The 16,495-nt window shown below is 40.3% G+C and overlaps 1 protein-coding gene across 4 annotated transcripts in view; it reads left to right on the top strand.

Moving 5' to 3' along the window:
• The window catches only part of PLGRKT (plasminogen receptor with a C-terminal lysine), a 49,724-nt gene that overhangs the window by 29,883 nt on the left and 3,346 nt on the right, over nt 1-16,495 (top strand). The window contains exon 5 of one of the 4 annotated variants that reach the window (XM_084899608.1): nt 16,009-16,079. The exons of 2 other annotated variants lie outside the window; for them this stretch is intronic. In XM_084899608.1, coding sequence (XP_084755734.1) covers nt 16,009-16,043 — 35 coding nt within the window. In that variant the 3' untranslated portion in view covers nt 16,044-16,079. Of the gene's footprint in view, nt 1-216; nt 602-16,008; nt 16,080-16,495 lie in introns of those variants that run through there. One more of the 4 variants, XM_084899607.1, reaches the window with a different exon arrangement.

Below are 16,495 nucleotides of genomic sequence, written 5' to 3'. Positions count from 1 at the left end.
ATCTTTAGTACCCTGACTTTCTGTCAAATAAAATGGCATCTGATTTATCTATCTGTGAGTCTTCAGAATTCATCACTATATTTCCTTTGGGAGACCACTTCTGAGGACAGCAGGTGAAATATTTAACTGTAAGATTTGAGGAACACAGCAAGTAGGTCTTCTCACAAACTGCTGATACTTCATTGTCACCTTGTATATGTCTGTACTTTATTTAAGGTGAAGCTGAGAACATACTGGAAATAGAAAAGAGTAAGTTACAGCTGCCAAAAGGAATGATTACTTTTGAAAGCCTTGAAAAAGCCAGAAGGGAACAAAGTAAATTCTTCATAGACAAATGATATCATGTTTACCCACTGAAACTCAAAACATAAAATTTTTGACTTAAATAATGATTTTCACAATTGTTTAAGTGTTCAAGATTTTGATATAATGGATTTTATTTTAAAATATTAAAATATAAGATCAGGTTTGTTAAGCTATTTTGAAATAAAATTTATAGCATTAAACAAAAAAGGAGGTATTCTAAGTAACTTTTAAATTTCACATATATGTATATTACAAATATGTAAATATAAAATTAATAAACTACATTGTTTTGAATTACTGAAAGCAAATGTCCTACAGCTCTCATTTTTCTGTCTTATACACCTTCCCCATCACATTCATCTTTAATTTGGATTTGTCAGTTGTGTCCTGTCTCCACCTGACAGAAACAACTCATATAATGACTAGTATGTATATTGTGCTTCCAATGGCCAGTCACTCTTCTGAATGGTTTGCATAGATCTACAATAGTACAGGAAGGACTACTTCTCTGCAGAGATTACATATGAGCTGAGAACTGAATAATGAATGAGCCAATTATGTAAAAAGCAAGTATGGGGGCAGGGGAGGGATTTCTAGGCAAAGGGAGGAGCCAGAAGAAAGACTCTGAGACTTGTCAAAGAATGGAAAGAAGCCCAGGGAGAATCATAGGAGATGAAATCTGAAGGAGAGAAATAAGCACAAATACATGGCTTATGAAGCTGATGATACATTAATATATGTCTTTGATACAATTATAGTTGAAGGGAACCCTGGGGCCAGGTCTTGAAGTATGCATTGAGTTCTCCATGAAGACAAGAGTGTGAAAATGAAGTGCATCCTTGGCAGAAAAAGAATAACTAAAGAGAGTGCCATGCATGTCAAGTCCAGGGATTTGCTGCTGGTTATTGAGTTTGCCTGGGGCAAGAGGTTCCTTACTTGGGAGACTTGTTAAGAAATAAGCTTGAAGGCACAGCTCAACTCCTTTGGTGTAACACCAAGGAGGTTGTGCTCTATCCTATGGGGACTAAAATTATAGCTCCATCAAGTTTATATGGTATTCCACCTAATTCAGTTTGTGTTTGGGGATAATTCTGAAGGGTCCTTATGGTACAGTACTTAACTGCACTTTGTAAAAGATTATAGCAGTGCCCAGATCCACTCAAAACAGTTTTAGTAACAAATATTGAAACTATATTGTCAAGATATTAAAGAAGGAAGGAAGACCCTTAGAAATGATCTAATCTAAATCCCATTTTACAACTGAGAAAATGGAGGTTCATAGTGATTTACCTAAAGTTCCATATCTGGTAAGGATAGCAGGTACTAAAACCCTGATGTCTGATATCCCTAGAAGGATTCTTTCCAATGCAACATGATGCTTGACTTCAAAAGAAAGTGACAAAGTAAATATCAAAAATAACTTTTAAAAATTATGACCTATGTTCAATTTCAGAGCCTTAGAAAATGTCCCAGAGATGCGGTTAGAATAGGATAGGGAAGTAGCAGAGTCAGACTGAAAATATAATCTACAACCAATGTAATTGGAATATGAATAATCTGAACTTGATACTATATTTTATAGGCTTCAACAATTTTAATATATGCATATTCAAATGTGATATTTTAGAGACACTAGCCAGAACCTAGAAAGCTTTTCTGCTCCACTCTTATGAGAAAAGAACAAATCCTTGCTGGGAAAATATTATTAATTAAGCCTTATTACTCATTCATTGTGGTGTCTCTTAGCCTTGGAATATGTCTGTTCTGTGAGAGGGTTGGAAAATGCTTTCCTAGGTTTGGCCTTGTGGGTACCTACAGGAGATTTCAGAAATACCTTGCAAACTACAAACTGTCCAATTTGAAGAAAGTAGTTTCTAATATTCAGGGCTATTTAACATCTCTACTGATTTTTTTTACTGGTAACTTTGGGACTTGGAGTTTATGAAAATTGAATCAGTACTTGGGCTGCAGATGTACCAGGAAGCCCAGGCTGGCTGGAAGCAGAGGAGCGTTGGGGGCGACAGGTGAGAAAAGCCTAGAAAATAAGAGAGCCAAGGAAGAGAGTCTTCATAAAGGGATGGAGCTGACTCAAATGCCTCTCACAGTAAATGGCTGCCAGGGTTCCATTACTGGCTTGGGGGAGCTGAGCTCTCTAGGGACCAAAGTCACCCATGGGATCCCCTTAGAAGCCTGTTTATTTTGCTGTGATAACTTCTTCCTCTGGCTACTTGGATGGTAGTAAGGAGTGTGTCTGGAACAACACAAATTTATCATGACTGCTGATGAAAGTAACTGGAACCCTACATCCCACTGATACTCAGTGGTCACTGAGTCTGAGATTTACCGTTTCCCCGAAAATAAGACAGTGGCTTATATTACCGTATTTTTCGGACCATAAGACACACATTTTTCCCCCCAGAAGTGGGGGGGAAAGGTCCCTGCGTCTTATGGTCCAAATATAGCCTACACATATACTGTAAAAAAAAAAGTTTTTTTACTTGCCCGGCTCTGTGTGGTCTCTGTGTGCTTGCCCGGCTCTAAAATGGTTCTAAATGCTGCTGTTTACTTTACAGGGTTGATTACATGTGTTTATGAGTGTGATGTTGGGTTTTAATGCACATAAAATATTTTAGGACACTATTTGTTTCAGAATCTTTTTTTCTTCATTTCCCTTCTCTAAAAACTGGTGCGTCTTATGGTCCGGTGTGTCTTATGGTCCGAAAAATACGGTAATTTTTTCTCCCAAAGATTGCGCTAGGTCTTATTTTCAGGGGATGTCTTATTTTTCCATGCGCTAGGTCTTATTTTCGGAGGATGTCTTATTTTCGGTTCACTATTTCTCAGTTCACAAGTGTCATGGGGTTAAAAGATAGATTGCTAACCTCAGTTTATTTATTCTTTTTCTTGGAGGACTTCATCTGTGGTCAGAAGCACTGTGTAGATGTTTTCTGCTCTGCCAGGACATGAAGGACAGGCAACCCCTGAGCGTCAGTTGATTTGGGCATTTCATTTGGTGTTAAAGAACAGAGTTCAGAATATGTCTCATGAAGTCACATCCTAGAGAGGACTGGAAATCTGGGATTCTAGCTTGGTGGGGATTTCAAAAAACTATAAGGAAACAGCTGTTGAAGGTATGTAAAAGTCAATGGATTTCAATCAATTGAAATGAAATAAGGAAGGTCTGTGAAAAGTTATCAGGGTGTCAGGATTGGGCTTTGAGGAACATCTATAACTATTTTTCCTAACACTCCCACACCATTAATTTCTGCTGATGAAGATCTGACAGAAGAAGAAGGCAGTATCAACTATATCTACAGAGAGAGAGAGAGAGAGAGAGAGAGAGAGAGAGAGAGAGAGAGAGAGAGAGAGAGAGAGAGAATTACATCCCATAGAAATTCAATATGGATTTTGGATACTCGACAATTTCATTTCTTGAAATGCTCCAGAGAAGACTTGGCATCCAGAATGCTTTTCATCTTCAAGGAACTAAGATATTTGAAAGGAGTCCAACTAATGCTATGTATTTCAAACTAGCAATAACAAAAAGACACCTATGGCTTGAATAGTTTGTGCCTCTAGGTCAGGGGTGGGGAAAATCCAGTCTGCAGGCTGTATAAGGTTCCTGAAATCATTTGGCCTGGTCCTACCAAGGCATTAGGGATGAGTTAATTAAATATTTGACCAAATATAACAGCCTAATTTTTAAACTGATAGTTTTGTATAGCCTGATAATGATGTTATAAATATCCAAATGGCCCTTGGCAGAAAAAAGGTTCCCCAACCCTGCTCTAGATCATTACTTCTTTGAATTCAATAGCCATGAGAAACATAGGATGCTAGTCTGACCTTCCATCCAGTGTTCTTGTATGGACTGAAAACAAAGGACAAGCCTACCACTTCTGAAATAGCCTGAAAGTCTTACTAGGCAGGTGAAGGGGATTTTGTTCATCTGACTTTCAAACTTGCTTTTCAGCAATTCAAGCAGACATCAATTTCCTACTAGAAAAGATGTGTTATAGGAAAAATTCAAATGGGCTCATAGTTAAGATATTCTGTTCTTCCTCCCATTTCTTTATCTCTTTTAGATAATTCTATCTCAATATAGGATTTCCCAAAAGCAGATTTGGCACCCATCACTTGGAAGTCATTGATTTTGGAGATGATCCCAAAAACATTGATGGGGAATTGAGGAAGTTGAGAGGACAGAGAAGGAAACTAATAAACGAAGTCTATCCCAGAAAGTGACCCTTCCAGACCACTGTAGCTTAATCCTGATGAAGAACTCTAGGAAATTGTTTAAAAAATCCCCTACCCCTACCTGAGTTATCCAATCCAAGGAGTGAAATTTTCCCAGCTTAGAATGTACAGACAAAGCGTCTCTGGAAACCAGAAGCAAGAAATGCAGATGTTAGACACTGGAAGTCAGATCTACTCAAACTGAAACGATAAGGGCTAATAAGTAGTTGAAAGCAACTCATAATTTAGTTACTGATAGGGCTACTTTAACTTTACATCTCTAAGTAACATTCCAGTGTAGCTATTTCTTAATGTTTCGAAAATGTTTTATTTCTTGACATATCATAAAAATAAAGAATTAGCTCTCTTAACTCCCCCAACCCCAACAGCCACACTACATGCATCTATTTCCCCTTCCTTTCAATAATGTTATGCAATCATTTTGGTTGGATCAATATTCATTGTTTACATTATAATGATGATGCCAACACTGTTCACAACTGTGTCATATAGTAAAGTATAATTATGTCCCTTTTTTGCTCAGCTTCCCGATTTCTCTAGAATTAGTCTTTCATTGATTTATGTGCTTAATGTTCTTTATAACTTCATTAACCTCAAATTCTTTGTTGCTTTTTAAATCTTCTCCAAAGACATCCATTCACATCAGATATTTTATTAATACCTTCTTGTAAAAAAAAAAAAAAAAATCGGAGCCTTCTGACCTGTTCTCACTGTACTGTTTTTTGTAGGGAGTTTTTCCTACATCTAAAAGGCAGCTCTCTCCCCCTGAGTTTTCCCTTTACCACCATGGTGGAGGGGGAGAGTCCTTTCTTCCTATACCGGGGTTGGATCTTTTGCTTCCTATATTCTGTTGTGCTCTCTCATTTGCTGGAACTTATCCCTCCTTAGCTTTGTGACAAAGAGTGAATGAAAAATAAAAATGTTGAGGTCTTATATATCTAAAAATAATTTTTTCTTACACTGATTGATAAATTGGCCAGGTACAGAATTCCTGGTTGTTAATGACTTTCCATTAGGATTTCTAAGGCATTTCTCAGCCTGCTTGGGTGTCAACACTCTGTGCTGGAAAGCCCTCCTACACCGATCCTCCTCCTCACCTTGCTTGAGCTCCAACCACTTATGCTGGCCACCCTTCACATAGTTAGATATATTCCTCATCCCAATCAAATGCTAACACCACTAGTCTGCACCACCCTGCAAAAGCCTTTCTTAACCAGTTCAGGCTCAAACATCTCTCACTGGGTCACCTTCCTTTTCTCCCTGCTCCCAGTATGGATGCCTTCCTCACTGTTCTCAGATTACAACACCCCCATGGGAACCACCAGAGCCTTCCCCTACACCTTCCAGCCTGGATATGTCCTTTGTCCTGCCCAAATGAATGGATTTAGAAAAAAAAAAATTCAGAATAGAAGGGAAAAGAAAAAGCAAAATAACTGAATTTTAATATTTGTCATCTAATACATATATTTAGAATTTTTTAACAAAATTGTTTTTGTTTATTTTTGTGTGTTCAAGTAACCCTTATTTTATTTTTTTATTTTTTTTTAATAAATTTATTGGGGTGACATCCTATCTAATAAAAGAAAAATATGAAAATTGACTGTCACTCTAAGACACAAGATGGCCTCCCCCATGTGGTCAAAGATGGCTGCCAAAGATGGTGTGCAGGGAGTGGGGGGGCAGTTGTGGGCAATTAGGGTTGACCAGACCAGCAGGGGATGGCAGTTGGGTGTGACCAGATCGGCAGAGGAGAGCAGTTGGGGGGGACCAGGACTGCAAGGGAGGGCATAATGGGGGGGGGGGGGGCAGAACTGCAGGGGAGAGCAGTTGGGGGGACTAGGCCTGCAGGGGAGGGCAGTTGGGGGGGGACCAGGCCTGCATGAAAGGCATTTGGGGGGGACAAGGCCTGCAGTGGGGGGCAGTTGGGGGAGGCAAGACCAGACCTGAAGGAGAGGACAGTTATGGGGGATCGGGCCAGCAAGGGTAGGCAGTTAGAGGTGACCAGGCCTGCACAGGAGGACAGTTAGGGGTGACCAGACTGCCAGGGGAAGGCAATTATGGGTGACCAGGATGGCAAGGGAGGGCAATTAGGGGCAATCAGGCCGGCTGGGGAGCAGTTAGGCATCGATCAGGCTGGCAGGGGAGTGGTTAGGGGGTGATCAGGCTGGTAGGCAGAAGCGGTTAGGAGCAATCAGGCAGGCAGGCAGGTGAGGGTTGGGAGCCAGCAGTTCTAGATTGTGAGGGGTCCCAGATTGGAGAGGGTGCAGACTGGACTGAGGGACCCCCCCCTCCAGTACATGAATTTTGTGTACTGGGCCTCTAGTTAATTAATAAAATTATATAGGTTTCAAGTGTACAATTCTATAATACATCATCTGTACATTGTATAGTGTGTTCACCATTCCAGTGAAGGCTTTTTCCATCTCAATTTATCCCCTCTTTACCCTTTTCTATTTCTCCCCACCACTCTTTTCCTTCTTGTAATCTCCATAATGTTGTCTGTATCTATGAGGGTTTTTTTTTTTTTTGTAACCCCTTTACCTTTTTTAACATGCCCACTCCAAACCTGTCCCTCTGACATCTGTCAGTCTGTTTTCTGTATCTATAAGTCTGCCTTATTTCGTTTATTTTGTTCATTAGATTCGATATATAAGTGAAATCATATGGCAACTATCTTTCTCTGATTGGCTTATTTCACTTAGCATAATATTCTCTAGGTCCATCCATACTGTCACAAAAAGGTAAGAGTTCCTTATTTTTTTTAATGGTTAAGTAGTACTCCATTGTGAAAATGTACCACAGCATTTTTATTCACTCATCTGATGAACATTTGGGCTGCTTCCAAATTTTGGCTATTGTAAACAATGCTGCAATGAACATAGGGATGTATGTGTTCTTTTGAATTAGTGTTTCAGGTTTCTTCAGCTATAGTCCCGGAATAGAATTGCTGGGTCATAAGGCAGTCCTATTTTAAATTTTTTTGAGGTTACTCCATATTGTTTTCCATAGTGGATACCTATTTAGTAAGTAGATACTTTTCTTTATGTTCTATTATTTTTATTAACTTATTTCTCAAGCCTCAAATTTTCAAAGGGTAGACAGGAAAAGTCCACATATCTCTACAGGAATCCTAATTAGGGCAGGACTATAGAACTAATATTTTAAACTTGTTGATTTGACATAAGTGCATTGAGTCATAAAAAGTGCCATTCATCCTCAAAAAATGAAGGTTTGTATTACATATGTGCATATGATAACTATAAAAATTAAAATTATTGATTTGATTTTGAAAACTGACTATATGTCATTGCGGTGCTGACTGCTCAGTAGGTACTAAAGGGACATGAAACTTTCATGTGATTAAAAAAAAGACACTAACTTGATATCTGAAGTCTTTGCTTGAGTCCCACCACAAACTCTCACTAACTGTGTGATCTCTGGCAAAACATTCTGAGTATTATCTATAAAATTGGGTAAATATCTGTGTAACATCACTGTTATGTAGATAAAATGAAGTCATGTTTATAAAATTTCTCAACAAACTATGTTTGATATCCAAGTGTTAAGAGCCCAAGCTCTGTAGAAACAGTCACAGTTTAAACCCTCATTTCACCACTCACTAGACTTAAACATGTGTCTGAATCACCATCTCTCTATCACCTCATTTGTAGTTTGGTAATACTGACATTACTCAGCTCAGAGCACTGCTGAGAGGAATAAAAATGAGGTAACACAGATAAAATGTTCAGCGGATAATAAGCATTCAATATTTCCTTATGTTATTATTGTTCTATGTTTACTGACATCCTCCAAAGTATATCCCCTGTTGATTGCTATGTTCATTCTACTCTATAAATTAATGAGTTTTATTTTACTAAGAAGAAACTGATAGCTGATGACAAACCCTTCTCTGTTAAGCAGCTAATTGTATATCTTATTTCTCAATAAAAATTACTGATTTCTATGAACACAATGAACATACTTGAAAACTAAAACTAAGAGTAAGTGATGTGATGAGGGGCCATATTTCATTGGTTCATTTAGATGACACTTCAGACCAAAAAAAAAAAAAGGTATAAATTCAACTAATATTTAGTTATGCATTAAACAAATGGTATTTACTGAAAAGAATAAAATTAAAATCAGGGCTATCCTAGAAAAATCTAGAATGTGAGATATCTGGGCCTGTGGATAAGAAAACCTGAAAGCGGGAAAATACAGTGTTCTGGAAAAAATTGTATCTTTTAGGAAAGTAGTTCTAGGCATTCAAAACAGCTGATTGTTAAATCTAATAGACTCAATCTCTGGGAGCGAGTGAGAAGAAGGTTTTCTATGCACACTAAATATAAAGAAGAACACCCTCATCCAAAGTTCATAAATCACATGATCAAAACCACAGAATCACAAATGAAGATAACTCATAATCATACAGATATACACAACTTTCCCTAGACGCAACAATTTTTCTTCTCTAGTCAGCTTAGTTCAGAATGATCCTTTGTCAAATGCTTTTGGGTATCCCCTGTGAAAATTAATAAACAAAAAACTCATTTATAACGGAGTCAGGGGCTATAAGAGAAAATGCTCATGCCCAAATCACTTAACAGCACATTACTGACCCCAAAGGGAAGAGACTACCTTGCATCTACAACAGGAAGTGATATTACTTTACTACCTAAGCTGGAGGAGGGAAGATCCCTCCTTGCCCAGTAACTGCTCAGCTGATGAAAGACTACCATAACTCAGCTACTGAAAAGTAACTATTCTTCCAACTTTGTTTCCTCTAATAAACTCTTCATTTACAACAGCCCCTTCAAATTTGCAAGAGTATTTCTCTTCATTGTTTCTCTGGATTTCATTCATGGTGAAGTGTGTGGTGTGCTATTAGACTACATGTCCTGAATTGCAATTACTTGTTCCTTCCAAATAGTAAACCTATTTTGCTGGAGGACTATCTGGCTATCTATTTGTTTAAAGTCAACACCCCCTTATTTTAATATATATATCTCCAATCATACCTATTAAAAAAAAGAATTAAACTTCATTTTATGAGAAAGGAAATTTAAACTTATGTTTAAAGCTGTTACTATAAAAATAATACCTCTTGAAAATCAACAGAATTGTATGTTTTTCTAAAGCATTAAAATGTCATTCTGGCATGCTAATAAGTGCTTAAAATTGTTTTAAAACACTTATAAAGATTATTCTGAGATGTTTCAAGGTTAGTATACTAAGCAAGGTACAAGTAAATATTGAATATAACTCATTAATCTCTTCAAATATATGCAGATTATAAGTGACATTTGATATCCTTGCAAAATAAGCAAGCTTGACTATTCTTGAAAATCAAAAAAGAAGAAATAAAGTATGATTGGTCAGGTTTTATATTCATTACTGAACATCTCTGTATTCATTTTTCACTTATGCCATTGTTACAAGATTGAAACAGAATAATCCTATCTACAATAATAAAAGAGAAATATGCAAACTGACTGCACCTCCACCCACAAGCCACACCCGCCAGCCAATGGGGAATGAATATGCAAATTAACCCAACAAATAGAGTGCCAGCCACAGAGCTGGAGTAAGCAGGACACTTGGGTTGCCCTCAATGATGGAGGAAGCCAAGCTTTCCATCCACCTTAGCTGGCTCTGGCCTCCACTCAAGGCTACAAAGTTACAATTATAGGAAATAAATAAATCCCAACAAAAAATGGTGGCAGCCATGGAGCTGGAGAGAGCAGGAGGCTTGGGTTTCCCCTAGCAATGGAAGGAAGTCAAGCTTCCTACCTGTCCAACTCTGCTTAAGGCTACAAAATTTCAATTATAGAAGATAAATAAATCTAAGATTCTAGGCCCTCCTGGGATCTTGGATTTATTTATTTATTTATTTATTTATTGGGTCACTGGGAGGCGTGGCCGGCCTGAAAACCACCACAGGCCCCTCGCCCAGGCTGCCCTACACCCCAAGGGAACCCCAACCCTGATCCAGGACACCCTTCAGGGCAAACCAGAAAGCCCCCAACCATACACCAGGCCTCTATCCTATCTAATAAAAGAATTATTTGCAAATTGACCATCACTCCAACACACAAGATGGCTGCCCCCATGTGGACACAAGAAGGCCACCACAAGATGGCCAGTAGGGGAGGGTAGTTGGGAGGGACCAGGCTTGCAAGGGAGGGCAGTTGGGGGGATCAAGCCTGCAGGGGGAGGGCAGTTAGGGGTGACCAGGCCAGCAGAGGAGGGAAGTTGGGGGCAACCAGGCCTGCAGGGAAGGGCAGTTGTGGGGACCCAGGCCTGCAGGGGAGAGCAGCTGGAGGGACCAGACCTGCAAGGGAGAGCAGTTAGGGGTGACCAGGCCTGCAGGGGAGGGAAATTAGGGGTGACCAGGCCTGCAAGGGAGGGAAATTAGGGGAAATTAGGTTGGCAGGGGAGCAGTTAGGCATTAATCAGGCTGTCAGGGTAGTGGCTAGGGGGTGATCAGGCTGGTAGGCAAAAGCGGTTAGGGGCAGTCAGGAAGGCAGGCAGGCAAGCACAGCTGGGAGCTAGCAGTCCTGGATTGTGAGAGGGATACCCCAGATTGGAGGGGGTGCAGGCTGGGCTGAGAGATACACCCCACCGTGCAGGAATTTCATGCACCGGGCCTCTAGTGTGTTTCTATAAAAGCATTGGCTAGGATTCCAAAATGGTGGCAGAGTAAGTGGAATCTACAATGACACTCTCCCAGGACCAAAGTGGAAATACAATTTAAAATACAGGACAACCACCCTGAAAAATCAATGAAAGACTAGCTGGAGAGAACTCTGATAACCTAGAATAGAAAGTGGAGACTGCATAGAGACTTATAGGAAGTGCAGAGGTTTGAAAGGGCTGACTGGGGTCCCAAAGAAAGCAGCTGAAGTTCCGAAATGATATCTCACTTGTGGGGAGTTCCCACTGAGAACTCTGGTGTTTAAACCCCAAGCAGGATTCCCCAGCCCAGAGTGCCAGAAAAAAGAAAGGTGCCTACATAAGATCAGGCTGTGAAAAGCAGCAGGGTTGCTGCTGACCAGTGAGAGACAGCTGGAAAGGCAGGCACGCTCTTAAAGGGCCAATGCACAAAATTTTGTGTTCAGCCACTCACCTTGGGCTCTGGCAGAGGGAGGGCAAAGTGGACTGGAGCTGTGTAAGCAAAAGCCAGGAATAGGGGCTCTGAGGTTGGAGCATGGAGGGCACCCACCCTGGTTTCCTCTGTTGAGTCATTCTCTCATGCTACATAGGAAATATTTCTCCAGGGACCTTTGCTACCTAGGCAGTTTATGCCTGGGGGAAGGCAGTTGCCTCACCCTATGAGTGATAGCCTGAGGCTAATCAAGTCTCAGTATCAATGGGACTGCAGGCATAACTGCATCTCTGGAGGCTTTGAATCTTTGCCTGATCTAATCCCAGGCCCAGAGTTAGGAAAAGCAGACCTTGGTGCACATCTTGGTCCTTTCCATAGGCACCCAGCCCCAGCAGATGGAGTCACAAGCTATGAATTGCTGATAGTTCCAAATAGGGTTCTAAGGACCAGTCACAAACCATATCTGACACTGTCCTGCACTAGAAATTGAGAGTTGTAACAGATCTACCTACTACACAGAAACAAACCCAAGCAGGCAAACAAAATGGTTTTGTGGTGATACATTCCTTTGAAATGAAATCCCCAAATGAAAGAATAATAGAGTTCTCCAGTGGAAGAGCTAAATGAAATGGAGATAAGAAATTTATCACAGAGTTCAGAATTATGGTGGCAAAAATGCTCAACAGCATGAAACAAGATACAGTAACTATAAAAAATAGCATAGCACTAACAAAGAACACAGTGGAAGAAATACACAGCAGATTAGGGGAAACCGAGGATCAGATCAGTGAATTAGAAGACAGGGTAGAAAAAGTCACTCAGAGAACCAAAAGGAAAAAACAATTAATAAACAGGAGGACAGCTTAAGGGAGCTGTGGGATAACATGAAATCTAGCAATATTCACATAATAGGCCTGCCGGAAGTGGAAGAAAATGAGCAAGGAATAGAGAATGTGTTTGAAGAAATAATGGCAGAACCTGGTGAAGAAAAATGTCACAAAAGTTCAGGAGACATAGAGACTCCCAAGCAAGAAGAACCCAAACAGGCCCACACCCAGATACATCATAATCAAAATGCCAAAAATTAAAGACAAAGAGAAAATCTTAAAGGTAGCAAGCAAAAAGCAATTTGTTACCTACAAAGGAGCTCCCATAAGGCTATAAGATGATTTCTCATTAGAAGCTCTACAGACTACAAGAGAATGGCATGAAGTCTTCAAGGTAATGACAAGCAAGGATCTGAAACCAATATTACTGTATCAACAAGGTTATTGTTCAAAATAGATGGTGAAATAAAGAGCTTCCCAGACAAAAAAAAAAAGGCTAAAGGAATGTATCACCACAAAACCAGCACTGTAAGAAATGCTAAAGGGACTGCATAAATAATTAAAATGGCAATAAATGAATACTTATCAATAATAATCTTAAATATAAATGGATTAAATGTTCCAATCCAAAAACAGAGTAGCTGAATATATATTAAAAAATGACCCACTTATATACTTTCTACAGAGACCTACCTAATAACAAAAGACTCATGCAGGCTGAGAGTGAGGGGCATAGGGGGGTGATGGAAATGAAAAAAAAAAAAAAAAAAGAAGCTGGGTTAGCAATGCTCATATTTGACAAAATAGACTTCAAAATGAAAGCCATCACAAGAGACTATAAAGGTCACTATATAATACTAAAGGGATCATTCCATCAAGCAAATATAAACCTGGTAAACACATATGCTCCCAATATAGGAGCACCTAAATATATAATAAAATTTCTAGAGGACTTGAAGAAAGATTGATAGCAATACAGTCAGAATAGGGGGACTTTAAAACCCTACTGACTTCACTGGATGGAGCCCACTGTATGGGAGAAAATACTTGGCCATGACACATCTGATAAAGGGTTAATATTCAAAATATATAAGGAACCCATACAACTTAACAAAAGGAAGACAAACAATCCAATTTAAAAATGAGCAAAAAACCTAGACACTTCTCCAAAATGGACATACAGATGGCCAAAAGACATATGAAAAAATGCTCAAAGTCAATGATCATCAGAGAGATGCAAATTAAAATGATAATGAGGTATTACCTCAGACCTGTCAGAATGGCTACCATCAACAAATCAATAAACGACAAGTGCTGGCCAGTGTGTAGAGAAAAGGGAACCCTAGTACACTGGTGGTGAGAATGCAGACTGCTACACCATTATGGAAAACAGTATGGAGCTTCCTCAAAAAATTGAATATGGAACTGCAATTTAACCTAGTGATCTCACTTCTAAGTATTTAACCTAAGAAACCTGAAATACCAATCAGAAAGAATATATGCTTCCCTATGTTACAAAACATATTTCCTTTTCCATAATACACATTTGTTTTTCACCATATTAATTAGCACTTCCTTATATTAGTTCTTTACAAGACATTTAAAGTATTGCATACCACATTCATGCTGAAGACTGGTATATTCAGGAATTTCAATTTTATCATTTTTGGGGGATTGTTAAGTAAAAAATTCAGTGGAATTATTCCCAAAACCTACCATCAAATTCTTGCTCCTTACCCTCCCTGACCTATTTTTATCATGGCAAAGTACTTTGTACTCCTGGACTTCCATTAAATATCTCTAGAACTTAATTCAGTGGACTTAAGTGGGGGAGTAGTTGCCTGGGAATAAGCTGAATGGATAAGGAAATTATTTGTATACTAGAGGCCAGATGCACAAAGATTCGTGCAAGAATAGGCTTTCCTTCCCCTAGTTGCCAGCACTGCCTTCACTACAGCCAGGAGGAGCTGCATTTCCGCCTTCACTCCAGCCTGGAGCCGCCTTCTGCCTCTTGTCTTGTTGTGTCAATTTGCATATTCCCTCCTTATTGGCAGTGGTCGCTGCCATCTTTGTCATGGAATTACAGTCAATTTGCATATTCCATCTTTATTAGATAGACTCTAAAAGCATAATATGCAAAATGTTCCCTCAAGAGTTCGACCAGGAGACCGGGAGTGAAATTGCTAGCTATGATGTGCACTGATCACCAGAGGGCAGCACAGAATGAAAGTACACCCCTGGTAGCAGCCAGCAGTGGGGAAGGCTCCAGCCGGCAGCCAGAAGGCCCCGTTAGCCCTGATCATAGGCCAGGCCTAGGGACCCTACCCATGCACGAATTTTGTACACTAGGCCTCTAGAATCAAACATACTTCTCAACAAGTTATAACTTTCTATCATACACATCCCTAATGGCAGGTGCCTAAATCATACAAACTGAGTGGAATGGCTATGAGGAGACAGTATCAGGCTTGACTAGTTTAGCTTTCCTGTGGCCTTGCTATGATCCTATAAGTTGAGTACAGCAAAAGAGAAATATGCCAGTCTATATACTATTTTTGCATACTAAGGTACATATTCCTTGCTTAACTTACTAGAGGCCTGATGCACAGATTTGTGTACTGGTGGGGTCCTTCAGCCTGGCCTGCAGGGATTGGGCTGAAACCAGCTCTCCTACATCCCACGAGGTCCCAGATTGTGGGAGGGCAGTTCTCGGGTGACGAACCCCTGAATCAGCCTCCCTCCTCTCTGATTCCAGGTATGTCACCTGAGAAATGCAGCTGCCAAGTCACCATAGCTCAGCAGCTCCTGCATTGAGTGTCTGCCCCCTGGTGGTCAATGCACATCATGGCTACGGGTTGGAGTGTGCTCCCTGGTGGTCAGAATTGAACCGTGACTTCCTGGTTCATAGGTTGACACTCAACCACTAAACCACACCAACTGGGCAATTTCTATTTTATTTTTTATGATAAATTTAGTGTAATGGCCAGACTACCTTTATAATAAAGGAAATACTTCAAATATTGACTAGCTTTACTTACACATACAAAATAGCTTGAGGATAAAGAAAGAGGGTAAAAAATAAAACTATAAGAGGGTCAAGAACAGAAAGATGGGCAAATGGAGGAAAGGTTGGAAAGATAAATCTGAGCTGGGGATGAGGGGTAGGGGTAGTGGATTACAAGAAGCTGGGTAGGGACAGGGGTGGAGCTTGGACTGTTGCCTCAAGGTCTAAGTGGTACTGAGAGCTATAAAAGCCTGGTAGAACCAAAAGAAAGTATCCTGAAGTCCAGGATTGGCACACTGGCAGAGGCTGGTAGGTGGCAGCAGCTGCAGTCTCTAGACAAAGACTGAAATGCCCAGAACAAGAGAGATAAGGTCCAGGATGCTGTGCCTATTCTTGTTCTACCTGCTAGGAATTTGGCTGCTACTGAGCCAACTTCCCAGGGAGGTCCAAGGCCAGGACATGGAAGTTTTTACTAAGTGCAACCTCGAATTAGTCCGTTTCTTCATCAGTGTTTGCGGCACTCACATCTGGGCAGAGGACATGAGGAAGCAGCGTAAGACAAGATCTGGACCATCTACAGGTGAGAGCTGCTGGTGCCTAAAAATTTGAGTTGTTCCCTTAAAACTTGCTTTTCTAGTAAGGGTCTTACCAGGGATTTTGGCAGAGCAAGGCAAAGCTATGGGAACAGTAAACAGTCTTATCTGAGAGGCATGCCCTTCACCTCTTGGCAGCCAGGGAGACTCGGTGGGGAGAAGGGGATAGCCACAGAGGAGATAAGACTGCCCAAAGACCTGTAAAAGGCAGGGAAAATTGGGGCTAGACCCCAGAGTCAAGGTCTGTGGCCTGGAGTGCAGGATTGCTGCTGGCTGGGGCAACTGGGCAGGGCATCTTGACAGGATAGGGGGCAGTGAGGTATGAACCAGTTATCATACCTCACACAACTCAAGAGACCTCATGAAGGTGATCATGAAAGCCTTGGATGTAACAACTCTCTTC

This window comes from Pipistrellus hanaki (assembly GCF_964339955.1).
Source record: "Pipistrellus hanaki genome assembly, chromosome: 11".
Lineage (NCBI taxonomy): Eukaryota > Metazoa > Chordata > Mammalia > Chiroptera > Vespertilionidae > Pipistrellus > Pipistrellus hanaki.
This window is presented reverse-complemented; position numbering and strand designations above follow the sequence as displayed.